Genomic DNA, 25258 nt, shown 5'->3' with positions numbered 1-25258 from the left:
GATGAAATCATTCAAAGTGTGAGAGAAGAAACTGATGGCCAGGAGGATGACACTGTCACTGAGCAGGACGCAAGACCAGCTTGTGAGACATTTCCATGTCTTGACACTGAAACTCACATGAATGGAGCAACAGCTTTAATGTGACCATATACGGTTGCTCACTGTCAAGGGGTTATGAAGACTTGTCTGCACAAAAATGACTGAAGACAGCAAACCAAATAAATAAACAGTATGTTCAAGAACTGACAATGTATGTAAGTACAGTACTGTACAAAATCTAAACCACATTGTTTTGTAGTAATAAATTAATATTACACTAGTATGTATACACAAATTTAGTCTCCGTCTTTTATTTTAAAGAAATGACCGTGTTGAGTCTCCAGATAATTGGAATTCCACTGTAGGTACATTTCAACTGTTGTCAGGTGCATGGTAGACACTGAATTGGCAGCACTGTCTCTAGCAAGTTTTGTTATTTTGAAAGATGCGCCCTAGGTGACCAAATCTAGAGCTTTATTTGTCATCTGTTACACAACTTCTCACATAATTTCTGGCAAGACACTAGATTTCTTTTTGACTGATTTCTACTTCCAACCATTCTCACACTTCTTCGTTTATGTAAAAAGTTTCTTTGCCTTGTTATTCATCCTTTTGAAACCATGTTAAGATTTAATATTCTGCCGTCCCCAAGTATTTTCTGCCTTTAGCCCCTCAATAACTGGTCCTGGGCTTTAAATGTATGGCATTCCACGCTGTCAAACTATTGGATCAGCTCCTTCCAGGGCAATTTTAACCAAGCAGTAAGCATGAAGCACATTAATGATAATTTTAAAACAGTTATATAATATTTACGAGAACAATTTTATTAAATATGGTGTCTCTGAAGGGTCACTAACAGAACTATTTAAATTAACAGTCTAAGGCTAAACATGGATGCTGATAACCATATTTTCTGATGAAACCGTAATTCTGCAAATAAAAATTATATGGGTTGAGGGCACTTAAGATAGGCAAACACTGTCACAGAACAACATCTAACAACATCTAACAAAAACTGACACCTTACTAATACCATAACCTTTTCTGGTGTCAAAGGTAAACACTTCTGAACAGGCAGAAGCATGAAGTGTATTGCAAAATTGCAAAACTAATTGTACACATAAGATCATCTACATAGATTATCTGCTGTTGCTGCTGCAATGTTCACAAATGTGAAGTATATATGTATTGCTTCCTAATTTAATACCACATAATAATTTAAATTTGTACACAGACAAATGTGGATTGTATAACATTATTTGTATTATCTTACTTTTATCTATATGTGTGCATTGCCTTGTATATAAATTATATATTGTTTAATATCTTATGCCAAAGATGAATACGTAGATAAGAAGCCCGATAAAAATACAGTAAACATAATTTAAATCACTTTACTAACATTGATCTCCAAAGTGTTTTGTTTGGCCTATTTTAATTGTGGTGATTTCAAAGCTCTTACAGTTTAAATAACTTCCTTAATATTTCTAAAAACCCTTTCATAGTGGACTAAACAAACCAGTAGGGCATTTGCTAACTTAACCAACTTAAGAACAAAAATAACAAGCAGAAAATATCTGCATGGAAGAATAATCTTAGGCCACAAGTCAATAGTATCTAAAAAGTGTGCTGAAACTGAATATAGACTTCATACCATTTGCATGATCTTTACCGTTACAAATTTTTCAGGGAATGAATCCAGGATATGTGACATCTATCTTAAACATCTTAAGGTAAAAGATTAAAGAAGTTATTTTTCCAGAATTTTTATTAACCATCACAAATCTTTAACGTATTCTCATATTTATATAAAAAAAACCTCTCACAATGTTCAATTTAATTTTTGAAAATTGTCTGTGCTGATAAACCACTGAACAATAATTTAATATCGAAAAATTTCTGTAGTAGTAATGTGGAAAGGACACATACGCACAATATCTTCCTTTCTTAAACAGCAATGTACTTTTAAGGTTTGACACACACACACACACACACACACACACACACACACACACACACACAGTAGTCTTTTTCAGTAAATGCATATTTGCACACAGTTGGTATTCACAAAGTGTTACAGTTCATCATGTTTTGGACCAGAGAACTCATCATGAGATATGAGGCCATTTTTGTCCTTGTCTTCGTGTTGGAATATTTCATCAACAAGTTTGTCATGGTCCTCCAGCATACGTTTCACTTCTTCACTGTCTCCTCCTTCTTCAGCTGCTACCATTTGTTTCTTCAGGTATTCACTGACCTACAACAAAGCCACGTATAATATGTTAAACGAAGACAAAGTGAAATACTAGTTGCAGAAGAAACATTAATAAAAATTAGTAAACAAGCCAGGCAGTCAAAAGCAAAGAAAAAATAAAAATGTGTAAGTTTACATTATTACACTTGTCTACGTATCTACTGCAAATGGATATCTAATATTCTGCAATTCTACCTGATATTTGGACTGTTTGACATAAAAAGTGACTTTTTGCATTTCCCAGTTTCCAATTTCATGATAAGAGTAAACTCATTGATTTGAAATAAGAGAAAGTTATATTCTAATAAAAACTTGGATCTAAATACCTCAAATTTTGCAATGCATCATCATCATCATCATCAATGTGGCATAAGGTTGAATTCTACAGAGAACTATTTTCCTTTTACATATACTGCTTGTTACTACTATATTTCTGATTGTGAGACATCATCCACAATTTTCAAAATATCTGCCTTAATGTTGAAAACTACTTCCCTGGTTATTCTTTCCAGCAAGTGTTTATTTGTTGAAAGGTTAAATCTTTCCCCTTTTTACTTTTTCAGAGAAACTTGCACTAAGTGCATACCTCCAGCCTACCAAACTACATATACGAGGGTAAGTCAATTATTATCCGCAATTTTGTTTATTTTGTTAGTACTGTCGTTTTACGTTGGTGACATATGCTTTGTTTATTTGTTGTTATATCTTTGCAATTTTCAAGCTCCTAGGTCAGTTTTGTTATCACTGCTGTGCTGTTAATCATGGCTGCTCTGCTGTCTATTTGCACCAAAGAAGAGCAACGTTCAGTGATCCATTTTTTGTGGTCAGAAGGCGTATCAGGGGCCAAAAATCATTGAAGACTTGCAGTACAGTACAGGAACAGTGTTTTGCCACAACGGAGTGTCTACAAATGGATCGAAAAATTCCGAAATGGTCGCACAAGTGTTATGCACGATGAAGGAGCTGAACGATCGTTTACTGCCACAAATGAAGAAACCATTGAGCGTTCACGTGAAATGATTCTTTTGGATAGACAATTAACTGTTGACGAAGTAGCACATCGTCTGCAAATTAGTCATGGTTCTGCCTACGAAACCTACCACAACAGACTTGTATTTCATAAAGTTTGTGCAAGATGGGTCCCAAAACAACTCGCACAGTTGCATAAACAAACATTTGGAAATCTGCAAAACACATTTGGATCTCTATGGTGATGAAGGGGACAACTTCTTAGACAGGATCATTACTGGTGACGAAACATGGATCCATCATTACGAGCTGCAGAGTAAATGGCAGAGTATGGAATGGAAACATCCAAATTCGCCATGCAAGAAAAACTACAAGACCCAACCATCCACAGGAAAACTGATGCTTACAGTTTTTTGGGATGCACAAGGTCCAGTACTGGAACATTATGGGGAAAGGGGTACAACAATAAACACAGATGCTTACTGCCAGGCTAAAGCCTGCAATTTGACACAAATGCCGAGGATTGCTGTCAAAAGGTACTGTGTTTGTGCACGACAATGCCCGTCCGCATACTGCTGCCCACACTGCTGAAATGCTACAGAAACTCAAATTTGAAGGATTTGAAATCCTCCATATAGTCCCCAATCTTGCCCCCTTCCGACTATCACTTGTTCGGTTCACTCAAACAGGCATTAATGGGCCGTCGTTTTGCCTCGGATGAAGCAGTGAAAGAAGCGGTGAAATACTGGCTCGCACCTCAACCGAGAACCTTCTTTTAGGAGGGCATCAGGAAGCTTGTACCATGATGGACCAAGAGCATTGAAAAACAAGGAGACTATGTCGAAAAATGATGTTCTTGGAAGTTTCCTATTTGATTACAATAAAATTTTATAACTGCTTTGCGGATAATAATTGACTTAACCTCATAGTTTGGGGTCTTCACAACTTTTGAACAAATGAGCTGAAGAACTGCTTTGGTATAAGAATCAGCTTTATGTTTACTTTGAATAAATAGTTTTAAGTTCCTCTGACTAAAACAGATGTCATTCTTGTGCAACTGTCATCGTCACCATCATCATCAAATACTATCTGCACAGGAAGGTAGACCACTTATATTTTGCAGGTGTGTAAAAAACTGCTGAGCACACATTGTATGCTATCTCTAATTTCATATCTATGTATATTTCTACATCCAAAATTACATAATGCAAACAGAAAAATGAACTGTGGCAAAACTACACTGATTAGCAGTTCATTTACTCATGTGCCTTAACAAGAAGGGATCATAGCTTGCAGTATCACTTACCTCATCTTTTGAAAGATTGTCGTCTTTATCAGCATCTATTTCCCTGAAGATATTCACAGCATGACCTGCATCAGCATTGTTCTGCTGCCCCTAGGGTTTGATAGAGTTGCTAATTTTGAGGTCCCACTCATGTTATTTGTTTATTACACAAGTTCATCCCTTAAAACAAACTTGTATCAAGCCAGCACTGTTAGTTCCAATGTTAGTAAAGCTTCAAAAAATCTCTTACTGTGTACCTACATGCAGTATCTATTTTTTGAATTCTGTTAATACCTTGCCCATATAATCACATGCAGTCTTTACAGATTTTTGATTTTGTTGTCTTGTTACTTACTTCATCCCTTGAAAGATTCTGGTCCTTGTCTGCATCAATTTCTTTGAAAACATTCACTGGCGGTGGTGAATCGCCAATGCTCAGAAGCTCCACTTCAAATGTCAGTGTTGCACCTGAAACAGAGAAAATTCACAAAGCCATGACTCAGACACATTAATTTATATGTTTGATGATGAATGTATGAGAAGAAATAGATAGGTGTGTGACACAGAAGTTTGGGTCAGTTCAGGGAGTGTGATTGGATAGAGTAACGGTAATGTAATTGCTTGTGGTAAGTGGGAAATCTGAGTTCGAGTCCCAATCTGACTTTCCTATGTCGCTTTAGATAGAATTTGTATATTTAACAGAGCGAAGTTGACAGTCAGGAATATTTTTTTTTTTTTTAAATTATTCTAAGCATTTGAGAGAAAGAGAAAGGAGGCAGTAATTTTAACTGAATGGATCAAAGGCAATTTCCCTTCACTTGAACAGAAAAATAATACTAACGTTTTTTCCAAACTGTATTTCTGTAGGAGTGCTTAAAGATGTAACTTGTCTATTTTCTCACTTTTCTCCCTACATTATTATGCCAAACATCTCTTCAGTAATTGTTTTGCTTTTATGTTCCTTTAAGAACCTTACAGGCAAAGGGATCAAACTGGCGTGGTCCTTGCTTTCTACACCTAAATATATAATCTGAAAGCCACCATATGGTGCATGGTGGAAGGTAACTTGCACCACCACCAATCCCCCCTCCCCCTTCATCATTCCCTTTCCTGTTCCACTCGCAAATGGACCAAGGAAAATGTGAATGTTCTTAAAATCTTCTCAATAGTGTTTCATGAAAACATCATCATCTTTCATTCAGGGATTTCCATTTGAGTTGATGAACCATCTCTGTAATATCTGTGTTTTGGCTTAACAAATATAGAACCAAACTTCTGAATTGCTTCGCTGTCCTCTTTTAATCAAATGTGGTAAGGATAACAAACACCAGCAGCATTCACTATCAATGGGTCACAATAGTGTTGCCTATTGCTTCATAATTTCATTGCCTAATTTATTTTTTGCTCTCTTTTAAACTGTTGTGGAGTATTAAGAACTTCAGATGCTACAAATTAAATAGGAATAAAACAGTAAAGGGTCAAGAACAATAATTTACTGCGGATTGTGACACTGATACAAGAAATTAGGCAGACCACCATATTTTTACAAACTCAAAAATTAAGTTGAAAAGACTTTTGAACACGCTGTGGCAGCACTATTAAGGTGCTAATGTTCTTTGTATGCCAGGAACAAAATTGGTCTCAGAACTTTTTGATGGACAGTGCATATTCCAAACCATCTGAGGAAAAGCCATTATGGTACCCACTAACACGCTAGGTTTGAAACCTTTCCTCTTGTTATACCCATTTTTAACACTTGTAATGTTAGGTACACTGTTATTTATCATTATTAATTTATTTTGTTTCTGGAATTTTGAATCTGAAATGTTTTTCATTATAGTTCTTCAGATGAAGACTACACAGTCAAATCTCACTTTTACTAAAAAATACAGATACATTTTTAAAGAACTCCAGCCAAATTACTGCAGATAACATTTTTTTGTTGACAGGTTTCTCACTTGTTTAAAAAAAAAACACTGAAAATTAAAATGCATATCTTTCAATTTAGTAAAATTACTGCTTGTTTTAAACTTAAGAGAGATTAAGACTCCGAAGGTATAAACAAAACTGCATCAACAAATTCAATTCATGGCCATCACAGGCAATCTTGTAGAAATCAGTAAACTGTTAAGTCTTTCTGCTTTGAATTAGAGCAATTGGGGTTCAACAGGATTAGAGAAGGGGAAAAAAAGTCACTGAAATACCCAAGAAGAACACAAAATATAACCAAGTATTTTGGAATTGTGTTGGCTCGATTCAGCCACATTTGCACATTTTATGTCGCTACTGACCCATGATTCTATGAGAGGTAGTCAAAGCTTTAATTATAATATCAATCAACAAATAAATAAAAATAAAAAAGTCAGGCTGTGACCATTAAATTTGGAAACATTAATCCTCCTCTACATATTCAGACTTCACTGAGACATTTTTCGCAGAAACAAATAACTTGGCAGAGAGCTTGTGTAAAAGCCAGCATTTTGTCTGTTAGGGAAACTATCCACCTTTAAAATGTCGTCATCATCATACTTTAAATGTCTGTGTAATACAATGGTTCTTCACCAGAGGAGAGAGGATAAGGAGGTCACTGGCTGCCATGCGAGTAGAATGAGAGGGTGAGACAAAATCTGACAGCCCAGAGGAGCACCATCTGCGACTGAATCCTGTGCAGAATGACCTGTCATGGAGCTAAAACATTGCCTTGGACAGGTTCCTGTGGTGTCACCGCCAGACACCACACTTGCTAGGTGGTAGCCTTTAAATAGGCCATGCTAGGTGGTAGCCTTTAAATAGGCCACGGTCCGTTAGTATACGTCGGACCCGCGTGTCACCACTATCAGTGATTGCAGACCGAGCACCGCCACACGGCAGGTCTAGAGACTTCCTAGCACTCGCCCCAGTTGTAGAACCAACTTTGCTAGCAATGGTTCACTGACAAAATACGCTCTCATTTGCCGAGACGATAGTTAGCATAGCCTTCAGCTACGTCAATTGCTACGACCTAGCAAGGCGCCATTACCAGTTACTATTGACATTATGAATAATGTACCGTCAAGAGCGATGTTCACCATTAATGGATTAAAGTTAAGTATTCCATGAGCTACGTCCGTTTTTTCTAAATTCTAATTTCCTTGTCCTGTTCCAGACCTCGCGCCAGCCTGCATGAGCTAAAACGCGTGCCTTTCGGCTTCCTCTAGTAACCCGGTGTTGGCTCTCCTGCCAACCCACAAAAGATCCCATGACACTCCATTTCAACAACCTCCCACAGCACTGTCAGGGTATTTCAGTAGTATGCTCGTCTGATGATTTTCCACTTACAAGGACCGTCTGTTAGCATCGTGCCACAGCCTGATTTTGTTGTTTTCAGCAGCAGTGAATTCACATTTGCCCACCATTCGCTTTGCTCCTTTGTCTCAGGGTCATAACAAAACACACAGCATTCTTCCAAGATGATCAGATGGATAAAGAAATCACTTAAGAGTGGCACGACAACTGCAAAGGTTCCACTGCACACTGCTACAGTGGGCTTTATAAACAGGTGTGAGCTGCTGCAGAACCCAGCTGATGGCGAGCTTCATGATGTTTTAAAATTGTGCAATTCAAGGATGGTTTACAATTTTCCAGTATCACCGTGCCTCCACTTCTTTTACGATTCCCAGTTCTTCACAGACAGATGGTCTGCTTCTCCATTGTTCGTTATTTAGCCTTGCATGACTACACAAGAAGCGTCTACACAAACCAACCACTGCGTCATCCCATAATACATGTCCACTCAATTCCATTTGCAGTGCTGATTACCCTTCAAATGCAGATAAGTAATTATATTGTCGTGCTCCCACTCTATTCATTGCCCATTTTGCTTTGGCTTGTGTAGTGGAGTGTGATGGTACTGTGTCACAGGGATTTCAATTTGCTCAATACTGACCTGTATCTGCAAACACAAAATAAATTGTTTAACTATTTCTGGAGGTGATAACTGAAATATTGTAACTGCCATCAGTATGCAACTCACCTGACCGCATATATCACTCACCTATTTTCATAGAAGTCTTAACCACCTCAATCCAATCTCCTCCTCAGCCCACTAGTTTTCCCATCTCTGAACTGTCGCTGAGTGGCCTTTTGTGAAGTTTCCACACTGATAATCTGGGGCACTCAGTCGTAAATCAAAATTGATAATATACACTGAGTCTGGTCTTTCAGTTTCAGATATGTTGAAAATGTCATTCTGAAAAATATTTTGTTTGCCAAAAGCATTGCAGCCCGTTTTTACTGGTTTCTTTACTTATTTTACTGTGCATCCTGTAGCATTTGTCAGCAGTTATAGCAACTATTCTACAACTTTCATACAGAAAAAGTGAAGCCAAACTACAACTTCCTCAACTCCATAAAGATGCAAAAGATTTTTTACAGAATAGGAGTTCTAATAATACTGATTACATTTAGTCTAACTTATGTACAATGGAAACAAAATCTAAGAATAGCATGAGCTCTTAGTGTAACTTATGATGTTCAGTGACTCACTTCAAACTATATTGTTAGCAACAAGCAGCAGTGACTGTCATTCACTTGATATTTCTTGGTTTGGTAAAGAATGCATGAACCATCTGAGTTTTATTCATAAATATTAATCCTTCATCATTTTAATAGTTGATGTGTTCAGTTGCTTCCTTTTTTCCTTCTGAAATTAGTTCAAGTGTTAAAATGTTCTTGATGGAATTGGCTGATATCATATCTCGTTCAGAGATTACCGGTCTCAGAAAGGTTCAGAATCACTGCATTAAATGCATTGAGTACAAACATAACGGCAAACTCCGTGTTTCTAATTATGCATGTTGCCTGCTAGCTGGCGCTTATTATCCAGACCTCTCACCATCTGGTTCTTGGGAACACACCTCTCCTGTATACAGAAGTTTCAATCTGGCTACAGTATGTGAGGTGTCTTCAATATCCCTCCCCACCTTACAGCTGCACCACACCCTGCATGTGCACTCATTTCTGGCACACGAAGTGGAATCCTGGAGATGGAGACAGACAGTCACACAAAAATGGGTTGTATGTGGCTGGTTTGATCTACTTAGGTGCTGCACATAAAACTCCAGCACTCATCCCACACCTTGCTGAGGCCACTCAGGGTATCTGGAACCACAATTCCATGACCTTCCACAAGAGGCCCTCGTTGCAGCAAGTCAGAAGCAACATGTCTCTGAAGTCCTCACATAGTATCCTGTTTTGTTGGCGTTCCTCATTTATTGTGATAGTGCCACTACTGTATCATCTTCCCACACTTTTGTTGGTTTTGGTTTGCCAGCTCCTATGAGTCTCCTGCATGAATTACTGCTGTGGCTACTCCAACACTGCTTTCCTCCTGGGTGATTTCTAATTCAATAAAAAAACATCCTTTGTTATTTTGTTAAATTTGTTCGACAGCCCTTTCTCTTAGTATTAGTGAGACTGTATTATACTGGAAGAAATTCCTGTCACCCTCTATCCGTAGCTACTGTCTAATGCATTCCCCTCCCACCTGATGTGGCATTCTTTTACTCCTACTGACTTTCGTTTATTCCAAACAGCTCGAGTAGGAATACCACAATGACCTTGTGACTGGATTGAAGGGTTTCTAGCAAAGAGGACACAATATGTTACTCTGAAAAGAAATAAATGTCCAGACTTAAAAGTAACTTTGGGCATGGCATAGGGGAGTGTCAGAGGACCATTCCTTTTCACAGCAATTATAAATGACCTTACGAATAACTTCAGAAGTTCCATAAGGCTTTTTATGGATGATGCTGTTGTATACAGAGAAGTTGCAATGCTAAAAAATTGAAGCGAAATTCAGGAAAACTTGCAGAGGATGACACTTTTGCAGGGAGTGGAAATTGGCGCTCAACATAAATAAATTTAACATATTGCAAATACATAGACAGAAAGACTCCTTATTGTGTGATTATGTGATTGCAACCAGTGGAAGCACTTACTTCCAAATGTAGGTGAACAGAGTGATTTGAAGGAGAACAAACACATAAAATTAATAGTGGACAAGGCAGATTGCAGACAGATTCACTGGTAGAATCCTCAGAAATTTAGTCCATCAACAAATGAAGTAGCTTGGAAAACACTTGTTCAACCAGTAATTTAATGCTGATCCCCAGTCTGGGATCCATACTAAACAGGATTCAGAGGAAACAGAAAAAATCCAAAGGAGAGGAGCAAATTTCATTACAGCTTCATTTAGTAATCTCGAAAGTGTCACAGAGATGCTTAGCCAATTCCAGTGGCAGATGCTAAAAGAGGCATTCTGCATCATGGTGTTTTTTACTGTTGCTGTTCCCACAAAGTAAGTTCCTAGATGAGACAGCCAATATATCTCTTCTTCCTATGTATATCTCGTGAAAAGACCATGAAGATAAAAATAGAGGGACTGGAACTCACACAGAGGCTTACCATCAATAGTTCTTACCGGGAGCTATTTGTGGCTGGAACAGGAAAAGGGGAAAATGACATTGGTACACAAATTAACCTCCACCATACGCCACAGGGATTTCAATTGGAATATAGATGTCGATGCAGATGAAGTTCCATGTTCTGTCAATTAGTATATCATTTCCCTTTAGGGCTCAGACTTGTACCTGTTGTTGATGTGTCCCAAGAATGGCAAAATTCTTGGAAAGGCTGCACTTTTATTTCTTGTTTAGTTCTCACAGATTTTTCTAGGATTTCCATAATTATTTGGATGTCTCCCTTCTTCAGCCAAACTTGCAGTGCTATTGGCTCCATAACCTGCAATGGCTAAAGAATGGTCTTCTAATTTTGTGATACTTTATAATCTGAGTTAAATCTCTTCTGTCATATATTTGCTAATTTGTTAATTATATAAAGCCTCTTTTTTTTCCAGATATGCTGAATGGGAAGAGAAATTTTATTTCTCATGTAACAGCAACCCCAGTTATCTGATGGCCTCTTGTCATTGTGGCTACTCGTCAGTTATTTTTGTTATAGGATTTCTGCTCTCGACAACTTCCCTCTAGGCACTAGGAAAACTATCTTGTGTGGCAATCACAAATTTATTCTCTCCATATCATTCTCAAAGCGTTTGTAGAATTTGTTTGCCATTATTTCTGGTTTGCATCTTCAATGTCTAAGACACGGGGCTGCAAACAAAGCCTTGCAGATATAATTTGATTAGCTCTTTCTTAAACCGCTTTCTGGGAAGTCAATTTCGCTCTCCTGTCACAACAGAAATCTCATAGGCAATTAAACAGGGCCATTATCCAACTAATGCCCCTCACTCTTGATGATAAGACAGGCAACTATAAATTATCAAATGTTACTGCAAGTCCACCAAAATTCCAATAATTACTGGTGTCCTCTGTCTATCTTTCCATTTGAAAATCCATACTGCTTGGAGTCTGTGCCTGAAAGAGTCCTTAAAATTACCAATTGTTCACACTAAAGTTTTTTTTAAACTTCCCATTATGAAGTTCCTGACAGACTGAAGCTGTGTCTCAGTCCCGCACCATGTTAAAAATCAGTGCACACACTGTTACAGAGTGAAAAATTATTCTGTAATATTCCCAGTTGCATTTAGGTGGTGCATTGGCTGACATGGCTTCTCTATTACTTGATCATTATCCTCTCAGATTTTCAGATGGACCACGTCCACTGTCTTCGAAAGACCTGGTACTTTTGTTTAAAGTAGGTATTCGTTATATAAATGTGTAAGGTATGGCCCGACTATATCTCGGGACCTCTGCTTCTATTCCATCATGACCTGGAGCCTCATTCTTCTTCAGTGTCGAAATGGCCGTTGATACACTGTTCAAAATAATCAAAAGATGTATCAATGCCCAGGTGGTAAATTATTTTGATAGAGGAGATACCTGTAGTCTTATTGTATAGCTTGAGATCTCTACTTTCAACATAGACAACAATTAAAATCATTCGCTGTCTATTAGCTGTGTTATGCAATATATTGCCAGGTGACCGCTCAGAAGGACATGAGTAACAATGTCCAAGTGTTTTCTGTGAGGTACTCAGATGCCAGTTGTCATTTGTGGATGTTGTATTCAGCCAAGCACATGGAATGCTATGTCTTAATGCAATGCAAGTGCCAAGCACTACGTGTTTGAGCCAAAAAGGATAGACTTTCAGTCATGTTGCTGCATATGCCAATCCCTCTCCATTTACAAGTTGATGTGGAAGAGTTTGCTGATGCATTACAGCCCCACGGGAAGACCATCTGGACATCTCTGTGCCATGGCGTTGTCCAGATACCCCAGAGCAGATGCATACGGGAGTGGCCCTGGCACCATAGACTTATAAAGAGTACACCATGTAGGAATTGGACAGTGATAAATTGCTCATAGAAGGCACACATGTTACTAAAGCTCTCTTAAGTCCAATGAAAAGCAGACAAGATGATGGGATGATTGATTGTTTCCACTTTGTTTTCGACATCAGTCTCACATTTCAGTTTCTTTTATCCAAATTATAGAGAATGTAATCACATTTTGTTGTGTACTTACTTTGTGAAAGATAAAGGTATAATTTGGTAACATACACAGTCTTCAATTATTGCTCAGTGGAGTATTAGAGATGGCCAAAGTAATGTTCCCTTAATTCTTTTGAGCAGAGTATCTTTTCAGGAATAGGAATTACTGTAGAGGCATTACTGCATGGCATTTTGTCACCACGTCTCGTTCTCGCAGCTGTCTGGAAGCAGCATGCCGTTAAAGGTGGTATGCCAAAAGCGAAAGAGCACTCACCTCCTGGGATGACTGCACCCGCCCCACGGTCGCCGTACGCCAGCTCAGGCGGGATAACGAGGCGGCGGCGCTCACCGACACACATGTCCACCAGGCCCTGGTCCCAGCCCTTGATCACCTGCCCCACGCCCAGCTGGAACGAGAATGGCTGGTCCCGGTCATGGCTGCAACACACGGCAATCCCAGGCATTCTCACTTACTGCCATCTTACATAGATCATGCTACAGGAAGCTGAGGGGAAGGGGGCAGGGGGAGGGGGAGGGTTAAGATGGCGTGGGATCTGCAGCACGGATATACTGTGGGGGCCTATTCAGCAATATTCACTCATTTTACAAAACACCTTATATGATTTGACAACTATACAGATTGTTTCAGGAGGAATTCCATATAGCATGTGTCCAATTTTTACTGGTACAGAGATACAGCTATTTACATAGGTAAGTGTGTTTCGTGAGGTGGTACTCCAGTTGCTGTGGATTTATTTATTGACTGTCAGATTTATTTTGATAATCAGGTTGTGCTTAATTTTATATTAATGTATTATACAACTTTGCGATTTGTAGGCTAATTTTATATTTGATTGGTGCGTAAGTTGGTTGCATTTTTGTCTTGCGAGTTAGTACTCTGGTTGCTGCAGGCTTATTTACCAGTTGTCATTTTTTATGTTTTAGTTACTATTGTTATTTGATTTTATATACTGTCATTTTCTCATTTGTACATAGTGAGAGGGGCTGTGGACGATAGAAAATGGAGTGCCACGAGGAAGAATCGTGACACGTTCTTCTGTTTGAGTTCAACAGAGGGATGACAGCAACAGAGCCAGCCACAAACATTCGTGCCATGTATGGGGATAATGCCATTGGACAGCACGAAAGAAAATTGTTTTCTCATTTTAATGGGGATCATTTTGGCAAATTCAGGGAGACCTTCAGAATTTATTCATTAATCCACAATGATCCACAAGATTGTACTCGAGAACTGGCAAATATGTGGAACTGTGATCATTCCACCATTGTCCGACATTTGCATGCAATGGGTAAGACTCCAAAATCAGGTACACGGGTACCGCATGCTCTAAGTCAAAATCACAAAAATCAGCAGGTTGCCATATGTGCACATCTGCTCGGTCGTCATCAATTGGCTCGTGAACACCACTGACCATTCCTATCCTCTATTGACTCTGGTGAAGAGAAATTGTGTCTTTGAACTAACATAGGGAAAAGAAAAAAATAGTTGAGCCCAAACAAAGCAGCAACTCTCCTTACAAAAACTTGGGCGCATCCACGAAAAGGAATATTACGCATCCGGTGGAACAGTGATGGCGTTGTGTACTCCGAACTGTTTCCCCAAGGTGTAGCCATCACTGCTCACATTATTTTACTGTCAACAACTGAAACATCTTCCAGATACAAACCAAGAACAATGACCAGGAAGACAGTAATGTTACTCAATGATAATGCCCACTCGCATTCTGCTCGATTGACAAAGAAAACTACACAGGAGTTGGTTTGGGAAGTCATTCTGCACCCACCTCACTCACCTGACTTTCAGCTGATTTCAGCTTTACCACACACTAACAGCCTGCAAAGAACTTCCTTTCCGGATGAAAATGCACCTTGAATATGGCTTGACAAGTTCTTCACTTCAAAACCACGTGATTTCTACATTAGCAGAGTCAAAAAGTTACACTAGTATTGGCAGACTGTTGTAAATAGTCAATGAGAATATATTATTCATGACCGAAGTCTCTGTTGTGTATATCTGTTGTGCTTATTAAACTTACGGAAAAATACTGCGAACTTGTTCACCAAGACAATAGTATAGTGTTTACAAGTGGTGAGTATGCCGAAATGGTATGGTGTACAGGTTTTGGAACGGAAACGCTGCTGATGCTACTTGCAGTGAGTTTGCTAGACAATGCCCTAATGTCTTCACAAAACTGCTCAATACTGGTGTAGTGCCCAGAAGTCATATTTCAACAGAACACGTAAAAGAACAGGGTTTGGAAGTAACACGGTTCCACATACAAGGCAACAGTGGACATTAGGTATGCATGGCCTCTATTCTAATCATTTACACCAGATTCAACACATTTAAGGAGTAGATGAAGGCAAATTATCTCGCGAGCTAGGATTGCCTAATGGTAAGGCGACAGCTCGCGATAAGCGGCAAATCCGGGTTAGAGTCTCCGTCTGACGCAAATTATTTTCATTCCATCATACACCTAATGGTTCCCCAAATTTTATAACTGTGAATACATTTCGTGTACCAGTAACAGCCTTAACTCGCATCAATAGTCCAACAGCAGAAATCCACGTGCATTTATGCAGTCATTTCCAGGAACACTTGTCTGTAGAAGTGTGGTATGGTATGATATTACATTTGATGGAACCTGTTGGTGTTACCAGACCCTCTTCCAGGGCTTCGTTATGTAGACTTAAAATGTACTGCTACCATTGCTGCAAGAAATTCCCTTGGATACAAGAATTGCATGTTCTTCCAGCCCGTTTTATTCATCAGGTGATACACAATTGAAACATAAGATTCCCTGGAATATGGATCACAACAAGTTGACAATTTTTTTGGCCACCCAGGTCTGTGGACCTCACCCCATTTAAATTTTTGTCTCTGGGCTTGTTTAATTGCGAAATCTACAAGGAGGTAAAAGCAAAAGAAAAATTCGTCGTCTGGATTACGAATAGCGCTGCCCTCATTAAAGAGCGCCAAGCCGACCTCAGAAGAGGCTGCATGTGGCGTTGTCAAGTGAATTCAGAAGCGCATTTTTATTTGGAATGTATGAAATAGCAATTCTGAACTTAATCATTCGCCTTTACTTAACATCATCTGTATTTGTTTGGCTTGCATTCTAACAACTGTATTGCTGTAACCAATAAAAACTGAACACATGTTACTTGCATTGTTTAACTCGAATTAGTCTGTAGTACCACCTCCTTAAACATCTACTATTCCTCCTGCAACGTCCTTTACATTTTAGGTTTATTCACTATTGTGGAGGTGTTTTCACAAAAAAAAATGGTAATTTGGGGTATCAACTTAATCATAATTACATAATTACACTAGTGAGCCAGGAGTGAACATGAGTCCCTCATACCAAAATACAAAGAAAATATCCCGAAACAACCTTCCAAATTTTGCTGGACTCACCATGTCTGTCCAATTAGGGCAGACAATGCAAGACCACTGAATAAAAATTCCTGAGATTACTGAGTAAGCATTTCAACTGAGCGAATGCATAATATCCATACGGAGAAGTAGCTATGAAGAAGCCGTGTGCAAGGTGGGTACCGTGATTGGTCAGTCGATAGAAAACGCATTCAGCGCAACATTTCAATACAATGTCTGGCGATGTTAGTCGCAATCCGCAAGAATTTTTGCGCCGATCTGTGACTCCTGATAAAACCTGGATCCATCATTAGACACTAGAGTTGAAACGGCAATCAAAACAAAGGCGGGTAAGGCAACGACCATTCTGTCAGCTGTTTTTTGTGTGATTCCCAAGGAGTAATCCCCGTGCCTAGACCTTATTATGCTTCATTGTTGGATCGTTTGTAACTTGCGATGGCTGAAGAAATATAGTTGGCACGCAAAAAGTGCTCTTTCAACAGGATAATGCATCATCCTACATCAGCGATAACAGCATGAGCGCGTGAACTGGGCTTTGAATTGGTTCCTCAACCACCCTATTCACCAGACTTAGCCCCAAATGACTTCTTCCTGTTCCGTAACTTAAAACTTTGGTTTGCTGAAAAGAAATTTGCGACAGTTGTAGTCAATAAATATTTTGCAGAGTTCGACAGAGCCTATTTTTACGATGGAATGAAAACGCTGGACTGCCTTTGAAACGTCACTTGTCGTGGCTAGGAGCTTCAATGGCGGGCGACGCGCGTAGTCACATCCACGGCCGCGGCTATGGCCAGAAAACACAACACGCAGAGCGATGTGGCGCGCGAGAGAAGTTGCAGAACTTAATGCTCCACGGATTTGGTCGGAAACCTTTACTGCCGGACGCGGATTACTTATCTGCTCTTCTACGCTATGAAATCACCATATTGGTCGCCAACTTCGCTTTGACCCGCGAAATAGCGTTAAACTTTACAACTTCAAACCGAATAATCGAAAGCAATGTAGCTACCCCACTACTTTCAGGGAAGATTCCGAGGTGCGACCATTGGATGACTTCGAATTATTAATAGGAAAACTCAAAGTTTTTAAAGTAAAACAAACGTTAACATTCTACATCTTTATTCTTCGTGTCTGTATATTTATTTCTCAAATAGTCACCCTAGCGACGAACACATTTCTGCCAACAAGAGACCAGTTTATTGATATTGTCACTGTAGAATGTTTGACTATGTTCAAGGACCCGCAACATCAGCTCTGCTTGCACAGGTCCACGAGCATGCAGAGGCGCCGCAACACGACTTGGCATGGACTCGACTAATGTATGGAGAAGTGCTGGAGAGAATTGACACCAATACTGCAGGGCTGTCCATAAATACGTAAGAGTACGACGGGGTGGAGATCTCTTCTGAACAGCACGTTGCAGATATGCCCGATAATGTTCGTGTCCGGAGAGTTTGGTGGCCAGCGGAAGTGTGTAAACTCAAAAGAGTGTTCCTGGAGCTACTCTGTAGTAATTCTGGACGTGTGGGGTGTCGCATCGTCCTGCTGGAATTCCCAAGGTCCGTCGGAAGGCACAATGGACATGAATGGATGCAGGTGATCAGACAGGATGCATACGTACGTGTCACTTGTCAGAGTCGTATCTATAAGTTCAAGGGGCCCATGTCACTCCAACTGAACACGCCACACACCATTACAGAGCCACCACCAGCTTGAACACTCGCCTGCTGACATGCAGGGTCCATTGAGTCATGAGGTTTTGTCTCCATACCCGTACACGTCCATCCACTTGATATAATTTGAAACGAGACTCGTCCCACCCTAGCAACGTGTTTCCAGCCATCAACAGTTCAATGTCGGTGTTGATGGGACCAGGCGAGGCATAAAGCTTTGTGTTGTGCAGTCATCAAGGGTACACAAGTGGGCCTTGGGTTCCGAAGGACCACATCGGTGATATCTCGTTGAAAGATGTGCAGGAGACTTACTACTTTGAGCTTTCATCACGTACGGTCTTTCAGTTTGACTGTGTGAACCAAGTATACGTGGTACAAAAGAAATCCGATGGCTATGTGAATGGCATACCACTATTTCCGAAGTGAAGAAACAGCACACCAGTGGCGTTAAAAAACCATTATTAACGCAACTGGTGTGCTATTCCTTCGCCGGCCGTTGTGGCCGAGCGGTTCTAGGCACTTCAGTCCGGAACCGCGCGACTGCTACGGTCGCAGTTTCGAATCCTGCCTCGGGCATGGATGTGTGTGATGTCCTTAGGTTAGTTATGTTTCAGTAGTTCTAAGTTCTAGGAGGCTGATGGCCTCAGATGTTAAGTACCATAGTGTTCAGAGCCATTTGAACCATTTTGCTATTTCTTCACATCGACATTCTTCAAATATGTGACAAGATTGATTTTTGCGGTGAGCGGAGACGTGTAAGGGGAAATGCTGACTTAATCGGCACTACCGACACAAACTGCAACGTTTAGTTCACTATGCAATTTTCACACTACAACTGCTACGTCACTGTCGTTGGCAGAAATGAAAACATTGGAAGGCGACATTGAGTGTTCCGGACAAATGAGATGCGTGACGAAACCGAACGGCCGACTTACTGGACACCTGTTAGCAATGTGATTATCGCCAAGCGTCATCGTGCATAGTTTTCCTTTTAATTCTTGCTCTAAGGGGGACACAACAGGCCGCTAGCCTGCTGTTGATCTAATTATAAATCAATACTTAAATATAAAGCTCTAAAACTGGCAGCATATTTACAATGTGGAGCCGATATTTTTACTGGCATGTGCGTCGATATTTTTTTGATCGATATATCGATACTTTCTTCGATGGTTAGGACCGATGATAATACTTTTTAAATGTAGATATTGCGGATTTCCGATTTTTTAAAAATATCAACAGTCCTGATAGGTACAGGACGGCTGCGTTCTCCGATTGGCAGCTGTTCATCGAAGTGCAGGTGGCCCAGCACAGAACGGCTGAAGAGAGGTCACAGAGAATCTACCTACATAGTAGACTCCTATTTTAATGGAGGTTATCAAATTTTTTTTATTCTCATTTACAAATCATTTCAAAATATTTGTTGGTTTTTTTCTGTTTGCACGCTTGACGCGAAAACGATAGTCGTTAACTTAGCTCACAGTTAATTTTTAATGTCAAAATGGTAATTAACTCAACTGACACTTACCCAGGAGATTTCTAACACAGAATATATAAATATACGACAAAGAATTCAGCAGAAAAGATAGGTCGCAGGAAATCGGATGCACCGGCGGAAACTTGTGGAGGAGCCACCTGGACCTGAGGGGTGGTTGGTGTCTCTACGAGGCTGCTTTATGATTCTCTTTATAGCGACCATCAACGATTCTCTTTCCATATCGTGCGTGCAGCGTTAATTTTGAAGGCGCCAAGTATTGGGGAAATGTAGTGTTGCACCAGATTACCTCCTATTAACCTGCTCGTTCTACGTCGTCTCTCTTTTCCTTTATTTCTTAGTTTGTATACAAATAAAAGGGAGAAGAAACTAGGGGAGAAACATTGGAAATTAATGCGTGACAAATTACTCGTGGAAATGCCTACTAATATACAGTGAAGTTTAATGGTTTATTTACAACTTTATTCATTTGCTGTACACTTTTTGGCGAAATGTTTTTGTGTTCAGAAAGTCACTTCTCCACGCATATAGTCGGAGTAAGATTTAAGATATTAAATTAACTCCGAACAGGCCTCGGAAGGCGCTACGGTTCCGACTGACCGCCGTGTCAACCTCATCGAAAAGCGGATATGTAGCGGTATGTGGTCAGCACACAGCTCTGCCGACCGTTGTCAGTTTTCGTGAACGGAGCCGCTATTCTCAGTCAAGTAGTTCCTCAATTGGCCTCTCAGGGGCTGAGTCCACCCCACTTCCCAATTGCGCTTAGCAGGCCCGGACGGTCATCCATACAAGTACTAGTTAAGCCCGACAGCACTTGGGTGCGCCAAGTGAACTGGTGTTACAATTGTGGCAAGGCCGTTGGCAACATTATTACATACTTATTTTAATATTCACTGTTCTGTGCTGTAATGATATTACGACAGCTACCTAATTGTTTTACACTGAAGAGCCAAAGAAACTGGTACATTTGTCTAACATCGTGTAGGGCCCCCGCGAGCACGCAGAAGTGCCGCACCACGACGTGGCATGGACTCTACTAATAAAAGTAGTGCTGGAAGGAATTGACACCATGAATCCTACCAGCTGTCCATAAATTCATAAGAGTACGGGGGGTGGAGATCTCTTCTGAACAGCACGTTACAATGCATCCCAGATATTCTCAATAATGTTCATGTTTGGGAGTTCGGTGGCAAGCGGAAGTGTTTAAACTCAGAAGTGTGCTCCTGGAGCCACTCTATAGCAATTCTGGACGTGTGGGGTGTCGCATTGTTCTGCTGGAATTGCCCAAATCCGCTGGAACGCACAATGGTCAAGAATGGATGCAGGTGATCAGACAGGATGCTTATGTACGTGTCACCTGTCAAGAGTCGTATCTAGACGTATCAGGGGTCCCATATGATCCCAACTGCACACGCCCCACACCATTACAGAGCCTCCACCACCTTGAACAGTCCCCTGCTGACATGCAGGCTCCATGGATTCAACAGCCCAATGTCAGTGTTGACGGGCCCTGGCGAGGCGTGTTGTGCAGTCATCAAGGGTACACGAGCGGGCCTTTGGCTCCCAAATCCCATATCGATGATGTTTCGTTGAATGGTTCGCACGCTGACATTTGCTGATAGCCCGGAACTGAAATCTGGAGAAATTTGCGGAAGCGTTGCTCGCACTTCTGTCACGTTCAACACTTCTCTTCAGACCTCGTTGGTCACATTCTTGTAGAATATTTTCGGCCGCAGCGATGTTTGAGATTCTATGTTTTATCGAATTCCTGGTGTTCACGGTACACTCCTGAAACGGTCGTACGTGAAAATCCTTACTTCATCGATACGTCGGAGGTAATGTGTCCCATAGCACGTGCTCGTGCGGTAGCGTTCTCGCTTCCCGCGCCCGGGTTCGATTCCCGGCGGGGTCAGGGATTTTCTCTGCCTCGTGATGACTGGGTGTTGTGTGATGTCCTTAGGTTAGTTAGGTTTAAGTAGTGCGCCGACTGTAATACCACGTTCAAAACTCAGTTAAATCTCGATAATCTGCCATTGTAGCAGCAGTAACCGATCTAACAAATGCGCCAGACACTTTGTCTTACATAGGCGTTGCCGACCGTGGCGCCATATTCTGCCTGTTTACGTTATCTCCGTATTTGAATACGCATACCAATACCAATTTGAGCTTCAGTGTAATTATATGCTAAGGATAACAATGTTATTGCCCCACCAACCGCACCTCGGAGTGGCAGCCACATTCCATTAAACTATGGGTCTTCTATCTCAGACAGCACTTCTGCATGGTTTGTACATCTAGCTGGATGCAAATTATTGGAAGAAGCACTCGTAAAGTTGGTATATAGTAATCTACATATCCAGTTGTTTCTTAATGTTATCTAGTTTTTTCTAATGTTGTTTTATTGTATTTTTTAACAGAATCATGACAGCAATGGCCGAACCTATTACTACTTTTTGTGGAAGATTTAAGAGTTGTGTAAGCGGATGATTTTTTTTTTTTTGAAGCCCCGTGTACTTACGAGGTGAGCAAACACTCCTGCACACTGTTCCACTGAATGCCACCTATTAAGTTTACACCGTTCACTTATCTCCTTAACCAATAAAATATTTTAATGTTGCGTAGTTGGTGCAGTGGCAACAGTTCGGCAACCTCTGTCTGATGCCCACAAGCAATGCTTATGGTGCCCTCGCACCTGCCTACAAAATTCCCAATTGTGATGTTTAGATACCTTTATCGGTGCATAACGACCAGCAACCTGGCGCGTTCCGCCGACGTTCTTTGACAGTATGATAAACAGGGTTGCCGTTTCTAATAATGGAAGTAAAAGCCCTTCCATCTGTATCTGAGACTTGTCTGAAACGGATAGCAGAGGACTCCATCATCCTTCAACAACAACAACGTAAACTGAGGAATTATTCTGCGGAAGCAACTGACATTTCATTCTGGAACCAGTCATTTAGTTATAGCAAGAAAAAAGTTACTTCCTTTATCAGTCCGCGATTGTTGTGGATATTTTGTGAATAAATCCGTCTAGATCGCTTAATATATTTCTTTATGACGTCGCTTCATCTTTTGTCGCTTGGTAGTGTACGCTGAAGCGCCACAGAAACTGGTATAGGCATGCGTATTCAAATACAGATACATGTAAACAGGCAGAATACGGCGCTACGGTCGGCAACGCCTATATAAGACGACAAGTGTCTGGCGCCATTGTTAGATCTGTCACTGCTGCTACAATAGCAGGTTATCGAGATTTAAGTGAGTTTGAACGTGGTGTTGCAGTCGGCGCACGAGCGATGGGACACTGCATCTCCGAGGCAGCGATGAAGTGGGGATTTTCCCGTACGACCATTTCACGAGATTGCCGTGAACATCAGGAATCCGGTAAAACATCAAATCTCCGACATCGCTGCGGCCAGAAAAAGATCATGCAAGAACGGGACCAACGACGACTGAAGAGAATCGTTCAACGTGACAGAATTGCGGTTCTTCCGTAAATTGCTGCAGATTTCAATGCTGAATTATCAGCAAGTGTCTGCGTGCGAACCATTCAACAAAACATCATCGATATGGGCTTTCGGAGCCGAAGGTCCACTCGTGTAGCCCTGATGAGTGCGCGACACAAAGCTTTACGCCTCGCCTGGGCCCGTCAACACCGGCATTGGACTGTTTACGACTGGAAATATGTTTCCGGGTCGGACGAGTCTCGTTTCAAATTATATCGAGCGGATGAACGTTTGCGGGTATGGACAAAATCTCATGAATCCATGGACCCTGCATGTCAGCAGTGGACTGTTTAAGCTGGTGGAGGCTCTGTAATGCTGTCGGGCGTGCGCAGTTGGAGTAATATGCGACTCCTGATACGTCTAGATACGACTCTGACAGCATTGCGTAGCAAGCAATATCACAATGCCAGGTCTTTTCTTTGGAATTCCAGATCTCTCTCTCTCATTGTTCGATTTACTTTGTTGATCAGCATGAGCGACTAGCAGGCACTGTTTATTGTACTCTGGTCTTCCAAACAATCACAAGAGACGACACTTTGGGCATACCGAAAGACGATCAACATGACTTTTCCCGTTGATGATTGCGTTCTGAATTTCTTTCGGACAGGTGAAATGGTGTGCTTCCATTCCATGTTTTGTCGCTTGGACTCTGGTTCAAAATAGTGAACTCAAGTTTCATCACAAGTTAAAATTTGGTTTAGCAAAGGGCCACCTTCCCTTTCATAGCATTCTTTCAAGTCTGCATACGCTGTGGGTCTTGTTTCCAGACGACGTTACGCTAACTCTTTCGGGTCACACCCTGCACTTTTTCTGCTGTGCTTCAGCTTTTTACTGTGCCAATACTTAATACAACTGTTTTCCCAGTATGTTCAACTATAACACGTCGGTCTTCACGTTAATGTCGTCAGCGCGGGTTTCAAGCGAAGGGGTTGCTATTTTGACAGGCCGGCCAGGACGTCGCCCGTAAGTCACTGTCATTCGACTGTTCTTGAACTGTTCTACCGACTTTTAAATATTTTTCAATCAACTAGCAGTAGCATACAAAACTTGGGGTTTGAAGATTAATTACCAAAAATCAGAATACTTGACTAATGATTCAGATGAGCTATACACTGAAGGAAAGAAAATCAAAAAGATAAACACTTTCTGTTATTTGGGATCCATTCCAGAAATCGAGGGAAAATCAGGGTCAGAAATCAATAAAAGAATTAGTAGCGGACGGAGGATCATTGGGATGCTTAACTCAGTCTTATGGAGCACGAATGTAATGAGCAGAACTAAAAAATTAATATACAAATCCGTATTAGAGAGTGTGGTTCTGTATGGAACGGAGACTTGGGCAATTAACATGAAGCACATTAAAAAATTACAAGCTCTAGAGATGGACTTTTGGAGAAGGTCAGCAAGAATCTCCAGGAAAGAAAAAATAAGGAACACCGAAATAATAAGGAGAATGGAAATAAAAGAAAGAATATGACGTAATGGATAGGAAGAAATTACAGTGGTACGGGCATGTACGACGAATGGAGAAAACCAGAGTACCAAAATTGATACTGGAGTGGGAACCGGAGGGGAGAAGAAGAAGAGGACGACCTATGACTACCTGGCTCCAAAATGTACAGCAGACAATGAGGAGAATGGGCGCAGTGGAAGAAGACACACAAGATCGAAACACCTGGAGGAATATTTTGAGAATATAATTTAAGAACGTTTACTGTTTGTATTGTAATTTCCAAGTAAATTATTATGTTGGAGATAAGCCTCTGTAATGAGGAAAAGCTCAAAAATAATAAAATATTTTTCGCGGTTGATACAATTTTTCGCCAAACTATAAAATCATTCGGGAAAAGACTTTAGCCAGTTTTTCGCCCACCGAAAGTACAAAACGGGTCATTGAATGTTGTTCAATTAACGTGGAAACTTCAAGCAGACACGTCATCGTTAAATGCAATGCTCAGGTTATAAACAAAACAATTTATAACCCGTCAGCTGTTCCCAGTTCATCCCAGTGATGCCAACCTGAAGCCATTAAAGTACAAAACTTTCATATTTCAACATCAATTTGTCTCTCTAATTTTGGCATGTCCCTCGTAACGTTACATTGCCGACATTCCTCCTTCCCGTCTGTCGC

At 40.6% G+C, this 25258-nt stretch overlaps 1 protein-coding gene across 2 annotated transcripts in view; it reads right to left on the bottom strand.

Moving 5' to 3' along the window:
- Positions 1–1789: 1789 nt before the first annotated feature.
- LOC124796302 (FK506-binding protein 2) overlaps positions 1790–25258 on the bottom strand; it is a 140637-nt gene continuing 117168 nt past the window's right edge. The window contains exons 2-5 of one of the 2 annotated variants that reach the window (XM_047260427.1): positions 13313–13476; positions 4903–5015; positions 4569–4658; positions 1790–2296 (exon numbers count right to left, since the gene is read on the bottom strand). In XM_047260427.1, coding sequence (XP_047116383.1) covers positions 2114–2296; positions 4569–4658; positions 4903–5015; positions 13313–13476 — 550 coding nt within the window. In that variant the 3' untranslated portion in view covers positions 1790–2113. The remainder of the gene's footprint in view (positions 2297–4568; positions 4659–4902; positions 5016–13312; positions 13477–25258) is intronic. The other variant, XM_047260428.1, reaches the window with a different exon arrangement.

Source organism: Schistocerca piceifrons, chromosome 4 (assembly GCF_021461385.2).
Source record: "Schistocerca piceifrons isolate TAMUIC-IGC-003096 chromosome 4, iqSchPice1.1, whole genome shotgun sequence".
NCBI lineage: Eukaryota > Metazoa > Arthropoda > Insecta > Orthoptera > Acrididae > Schistocerca > Schistocerca piceifrons.
Note: the sequence above shows the minus strand (reverse complement) of the source record. Positions and strands in the feature narration are given on the sequence as shown.